Here is a 7,308-nt window from a genome sequence, read left to right on the forward strand (position 1 = left end):
CACACACACACACACGTGGATAAATAATGGAGTCGACGCGAGATTAAGAGTGCCGATTATAGAAATTATCCGGTTGCTGGCGTTAATCCTCTTTAAAAAAAATAAATAAATAAAGAAGAATAAAATGCCGGGAACAATGGGTTATAATAGTAACTACACAAAATGGCCGGTTACGTAAGTTATGGAATGATTATTCGCTATTAACGTAAAGATAGAAATGTAATAATTGGCGCGCGCGTGTGGGTGCGTGCGCGTGCGTTTTTTTATTCACAGTCCGGTGGCATTTGGATCCCCAGGCACGCACTACGCTAACTATAGAATGAGCACGCGAAATAACACGTTGGGCTTAAAAATGACAAATACATGACCAGATATACAAGGTGTTAGATACATCCGTAGGACTAGTAAATAATAATAATACTTAACGATAAACACTTTTGTGCAATAATTATTGAATAAAAATAAATGTACAAAACGAAGTTTATAATATTACACGATGACGATTACAAATAACATTAGGACGACAGATTACACAGATTGTTGTTGTTGTTACCATAACTGATTTACTAACACGTGCCGCCCGGTCCGTGCTAGCTGCCAGTCGTTTATACATGGTGTGGCAGGGTTTAGGCTTCGGTCTCTCCGCGCAGTCGTAATCTGGCAAAGTCTTCGAAAATAATGTCGTCGTCTTGATCCGCTAAACAACTTGTGCCGTCTCTGCAATTCAAACGTGTCGTCAACTCCAACGTCACCACGATAATACGGAGCAATTACTTGGTATTACGGTAATCTAAGCATTCGCAATTTCGACCGTGGAAACATTTGACAATACTTTAATTACCACTAACAGCGGGTTACTAATGATTTAAACAAGATGGAGTAAATAAGTAAACCGTTAAACTGTTACTTGTTTTTATAGCATTTTTTAGGCTTTTTACAAGCTATTTTACTTGTAAGAACCATTAATTTATGAATTGTTCGAGGTGTAAACCTCGAACAATTCATAAATAGTTTGTAACGTGAATCCTAATTAGCAGCAGTCCACTGCTACACATTGTTTTCCTGGTCTACTGATTGCTGCCTTCGCTTCTAAAAAACACGACTATTTTAAGTGTATGAAAAATATTCACATATTTTGAAGAAACACTAAATCTTCATTTTGAGGACGTGCTAAACCTTTGTTTAGAAGTCCTCCTCCGACCTTCGGGAACGAACGGTCTCTACGGGCAGAGTATATATACTTTTAAAAAACAGTTCCTTAGGTGGTGGCACAATCCTATTAAAAATTTATTACAATTACAGTAGACCCCCCTATAACACGGAACTTATCTACTGTGTTACAGGGGGGGTCTACTGTAATGTAAAAATATTTTAAAATTTTTACCTACCCAGGCAGACGAGAAGCGTCGACGGAAAGGATGCTTCTGCCGGTATGGACTGTTCGTTCTCGAAGGTTTGAGGACTTTAAAATAAAGGTGGTTTAGCAAATATGTGAACGTTTTTATATATGTTACAGTGAAAACGCGTTTTTAACTAGTTGAAACTAGTTTTTACTGGATGTCATTGTTAAAACTAGAATTTACTGCTAATCAAAAATGAATTTGAGTTAAAACTAGTTTTAACTAGACAAAACGGGTTATAACAATGACATCCAGTTAAAACGGGTTTTTACTGTAACATATACATGGTTATTGTCCTTGGCCTATTCTTTTATCAAAATGTCCGGATATAAAGTATTAATGTCAAATGTTGTCAAAGGATGACATCTGCAATCAAACTATCAACTTTGACTGTATAGTTTAAATTTTAGGTCGAAAACTAAACTTCTGATCTGTTATTTGATAAGGAAGGAAGGAAAAAGATAAAATGATAGATTTTACAAGTAGCGTGCAAAATGTCCTTTAAATTATTAAATACCATTGGAAATTTACAAAAATGATCTGTCTGCCGAATGCGAAAGCAAAATAAAAATGGTATTGCCTCGATTATGTAGTAAACCGATATATTACGGTTTACGATACGACGGAACGTGCCAAATTACGAACAGATTTGAGATTTATATACCTGCCGGAATTATCGTTATGGCCGTAAAAATACGTAGTCGCCGCGACCGGATTGCGGAAATAAAAATTTACTTACGTGTCTAACTGAATCAAATTTGTATCTACTGGCATGTCGCCGCCTTCGCTACATCTTTCGGCTGCGGCGATAGAATATGTCGTGTTTGACGATTCTTCCGGCTTAGGATTCATCAAAACAAATGGAAGTTCGGCAACTAAATCTCTGAAAAAATATTTTTAACTTACTTAAAATGAAAAGCATTACTACGTGGCTATGTTATAGTAATTTCTGTTATGCGTCCGTTATCGTGCGCACGCTGCATTAATTTTTCTATGTGATACTGTTAAAAACAATTATTTTAATTATTAGACAAATATATCTGATATATTGCTTATTTCCCAAATGGAGTCCCTACATGTTGAAAACTCACATCAGATCAATTGGGTACAAAGGAACCAATATAACACCACCTAATTAATTTCATCAAGGGATTGCTGTTATACACTTCTATTAGACAAATATATCTGATATATTGCTTATTTCCCAAATGGAGTCCCTACATGTTGAAAACTCACATCAGATCAATTGGGTACAAAGGAACCAATATAACACCACCTAATTAATTTCATCAAGGGATTGCTGTTATACACTTCTATTAGACAAATATATCTGATATATTGCTTATTTCCCAAATGGAGTCCCTACATGTTGAAAACTCATATCAGATCAATTGGGTACAAAGGAACCAATATAACACCACCTAATTAATTTCATCAAGGGATTGCTGTTATACACTTCTATTAGACAAATATATCTGATATATTGCTTATTTCCCAAATGGAGTCCCTACATGTTGAAAACTCACATCAGATCAATTGGGTACAAAGGAACCAATATAACACCACCTAATTAATTTCATCAAGGGATTGCTGTTATACACTTCTATTAGACAAATATATCTGATATATTGCTTATTTCCCAAATGGAGTCCCTACATGTTGAAAACTCATATCAGATCAATTGGGTACAAAGGAACCAATATAACACCACCTAATTAATTTCATCAAGGGATTGCTGTTATACACTTCTATTAGACAAATATATCTGATATATTGCTTATTTCCCAAATGGAGTCCCTACATGTTGAAAACTCATATCAGATCAATTGGGTACAAAGGAACCAATATAACACCACCTAATTAATTTCATCAAGGGATTGCTGTTATACACTTCTATTAGACAAATATATCTGATATATTGCTTATTTCCCAAATGGAGTCCCTACATGTTGAAAACTCACATCAGATCAATTGGGTACAAAGGAACCAATATAACACCACCTAATTAATTTCATCAAGGGATTGCTGTTATACACTTCTATTAGACAAATATATCTGATATATTGCTTATTTCCCAAATGGAGTCCCTACATGTTGAAAACTCATATCAGATCAATTGGGTACAAAGGAACCAATATAACACCACCTAATTAATTTCATCAAGGGATTGCTGTTATACACTTCTATTAGACAAATATATCTGATATATTGCTTATTTCCCAAATGGAGTCCCTACATGTTGAAAACTCACATCAGATCAATTGGGTACAAAGGAACCAATATAACACCACCTAATTAATTTCATCAAGGGATTGCTGTTATACACTTCTATTAGACAAATATATCTGATATATTGCTTATTTCCCAAATGGAGTCCCTACATGTTGAAAACTCATATCAGATCAATTGGGTACAAAGGAACCAATATAACACCACCTAATTAATTTCATCAAGGGATTGCTGTTATACACTTCTATTAGACAAATATATCTGATATATTGCTTATTTCCCAAATGGAGTCCCTACATGTTGAAAACTCATATCAGATCAATTGGGTACAAAGGAACCAATATAACACCACCTAATTAATTTCATCAAGGGATTGCTGTTATACACTTCTATCACTGAACCACAGATAATCTCTTGATTGCAATATTTAAAAATGATATGGAATGATTATCCATTTCCTCTTCTACTAGTAGCCTGGGCCGTCCCCTAGTGGGTGTTCTAGCAGCAGCGGTGTCATTCTGTGGTAAAAATAATAAATTCATTTTGATGGGGAATTTTTCCCCGTGGGGGAGGAGGGTTAAGGATTACCCTTCCCCGTGAGAAAGAGGGTAATCCTTAACTCTCTCCCCGTGGGGAAATTTTAAAAAATCCCTTCTTAATGTGCATTTTCATGGCATATTCTACTAAAATGATGTCAAAAATGCAAAAAACTGCATCTAATAATAATATTCTGAATTACATTGTTATGAATAAAAGAATGCGTAGGGCACCCCCTAGTGGGTGTTCTAGGCATTCCATGACAGATACAAATATACAAACAGTGCCATCAATGGCTTATACTTACTGTTATATATATATATATATAAGTAAAAGGATATCTACCCACCTGTACATGCTATCGGGATAGTGACGACATACTATAAATACAACAAAAATCTAATAGTTGGAAAGGATTTTTATGACACTTCTAATGTCCACATAAATATTTCTGTTAACACCATTGAGAGAAAAGAACCCATGGATATCCCATTATTTTGGAAGTAGATTCAATCATTATTAAATTGAAAGTAATGGTTAGAGACAACTAATCCCAAGGCTCTTTCTTATTACTAGCACTTGCAATGCTATGCTCAAGAAAAGGTCTAAGTAACTTGAAAGATAAGATTAAAATAATGGATTATTACCGATCTTCCTTGAAAAAATTTGACAGCTTTGGACATAAGCATCCCACGTGCCACGGAAATGTGACGATTACAGCTAATACGGTATATGGTAGTTAGAACAGAAGACACTAAACAGAAAATGAAGCATACATAGATCACCTAGCAATCAAATCTAGAACCATTTGTTTTTCCTCCTATTGCTGGGAATGGCTGTATACTTTCTTACAGTTAGGCCGAGACTCCGCTAGCATAAAAACCCTTGCCATACATACTTTTAATCACGTGACCGTGATATTTTACACCGGACCGGGTTGTAAAACGAGCGTAAAGTGAGTCGAGCGGTGTTCGACTTTAGATGCAAATATGGCCGTAAAACGGTACCTTCGACCGATCGGAAGTCGACGGAACTACGTCGTCACGACACTGTGCGAAAATTGGAGGGAAACGAATTTTTGCGTACATTCTATCACGACTACTTAGAAAAGACCTAGAATAGATCCGGAAAGATTTATCAAAAGCATCTATGTATATATGACAAGAGGCATCCTGATTATAAGAATGGATGCCTAAAACAAGCAATATGGACAGCCAAAGGAAAATCCTTCAATTTAGATGAGTATTTAGTATAATAGCTAATATAAATAAACAACTACTAGCCCGTTATAGGTAACGATCAACTAATGCCGAATTATCGGGCTAGCAAATGGCTATAGTAATATTAATAACTTAAAATTTACTATAGCCATTTGTTAGCCCGATAATTCGGCATTAGTTGATCGTTATAATAGCTAAGCTTATAAGTGCAGTATAGTATCTTAATAATATGATAATAAAAGTTAATGAAAGTAAAGATATTATTTTTACTACATTTGTAATAATAGCACAGAAAAATCGTAGAATTTAATCATTGTTTTTATATCGATATATCGCGTATACAACCGTACAGTCGATACTACTGTCAAAGTAAAAACTTTGCTAGTGGAGCCGAACCTGCAATGCAATCCAAGCGCAAATGCAAATAGGTCGCGCAATTAAAAGTATTTACAACAAGGGTTTTTATGCCCCTTTTTTCCTAGTGGAGTCTCGGCTTTAGCGATTCTACTTTTGGTTAAATATGTTTTCTTTTGTCAGTTTATATAATTTTAATAAAATAATTGAGTTATATGTAATTAATGAATTATTGTATGCTTGCTTTATTTGCATTTGCTTGATTTTATGTAATGTTCTATTTATCTACCATTAAAGAAAACTATAAAAATCACTAATCTAGATAAGTATTAAACTAACATATTTAAAAAATATTAAACTTACCCTCCTAATGGGCCTAAACACAGTTTCACTTTCACTTTGTATTGAACAATTATACCAAGATTTTCCTTCTGAGATGGATCTATAATACTAAAAATATAAAAAGATTTCTGTTGTAATTTTTGGCTTACTATAAAACCTTTAAAAATTTTTTTAAAAAATAGGAAAGATTCAAACAAAAATTATGAAATTCGTTGTTATTGGATTTATCTAAAGTTAGTTGAAGTATTAACTAAGCTCTAGTAACGTTTAACATAATGAAAATAATTATTTTCGATTAATGTTACCTATGGTTCCAAAATGGCGGTTTGTCTCCGATTCCAGCAAATAGAAGAAAGGAAAAGTGGAGACGCACGTTCTAACCTAGCCTAACTTATTCTAATAAATTACCATTATTATTACCAACAAAATTATTAGAGTAGGTTAGGTTAGAACGTGCATCCCCACTTTTCCTTTCTTCTATTTGCTGGAATCGGAGACGAACCACCATTTTGGAACCATAGGTAACGTTAACCTTATTTTCATGTTGGTCGTTTCTTTAAATCGCCTTAAATTAAAAATTTGTGATAAAAATATGTTGAAATCTTTCTAACCTTATTGATATTTTGATTGCTGGAAATTCCTAACGATGAAAGTCTCCAATATTTATATTAATTAAAAAAAACTACTACATTATTATGTAAATTATATTACTTACATTGTCGACGATGCTAAATTTGTATCTTCGTGTTTTAACTGGCCGTCGAGTGCTAATCCTCTTTTATCTTTATTGTTTGCTAATAATGGGCGAAGATAATAGACTTTTGACAATGTAAATCCTGGACCTACGGGACACCCGTCTCTATATTAAAAAATAATCTGGTGTTATAAATTTGTAAAAAGTTTGATTTGTTACTTTTTAATTCTTAATTAATTATTGTATTTTACAATTTTGAAAGTATAAACAATTTTAAATCTGAGGCACACAAATCATACTTCAATTACCCAAATTATTTGATAAATATACATAGTAGAGTCTGTAACAGTCTGTCACTTGCCAGTCCAACACATCCAGTAATGTGACACTCTGCATGGCAGAGCACATGAAAATGTGTGTGAATCCTCTTGATGTGACAGACTGATATACTGTATATGTATACTGTCAGTCACTAGTTGTTTATTGCGCGTGCGATTGGCAAAACGGTCGCAATTGTGGTTAATTAATACGA

The 7,308-nt window shown here is 34.0% G+C and overlaps 1 protein-coding gene across 1 annotated transcript; it reads right to left on the bottom strand.

The window, feature by feature from the left end:
- Window positions 1-421: 421 nt before the first annotated feature.
- On the bottom strand, window positions 422-6,941 carry LOC136975849 (beta-arrestin arr-1-like; the record flags this gene model as incomplete). Its single annotated transcript, XM_067270996.1, is given in 4 exon segments — window positions 422-717; window positions 2,140-2,283; window positions 6,104-6,190; window positions 6,798-6,941. Coding segments are annotated over 4 exon segments (466 nt in total), but the record flags the coding sequence as incomplete, so codon positions are not given.
- Window positions 6,942-7,308: the final 367 nt, after the last annotated feature.

Source organism: Centruroides vittatus, unplaced genomic scaffold (assembly GCF_030686945.1).
Source record: "Centruroides vittatus isolate TY-2023 unplaced genomic scaffold, ASM3068694v2 contig_1090, whole genome shotgun sequence".
In the NCBI taxonomy this organism is placed as follows: domain Eukaryota; kingdom Metazoa; phylum Arthropoda; class Arachnida; order Scorpiones; family Buthidae; genus Centruroides; species Centruroides vittatus.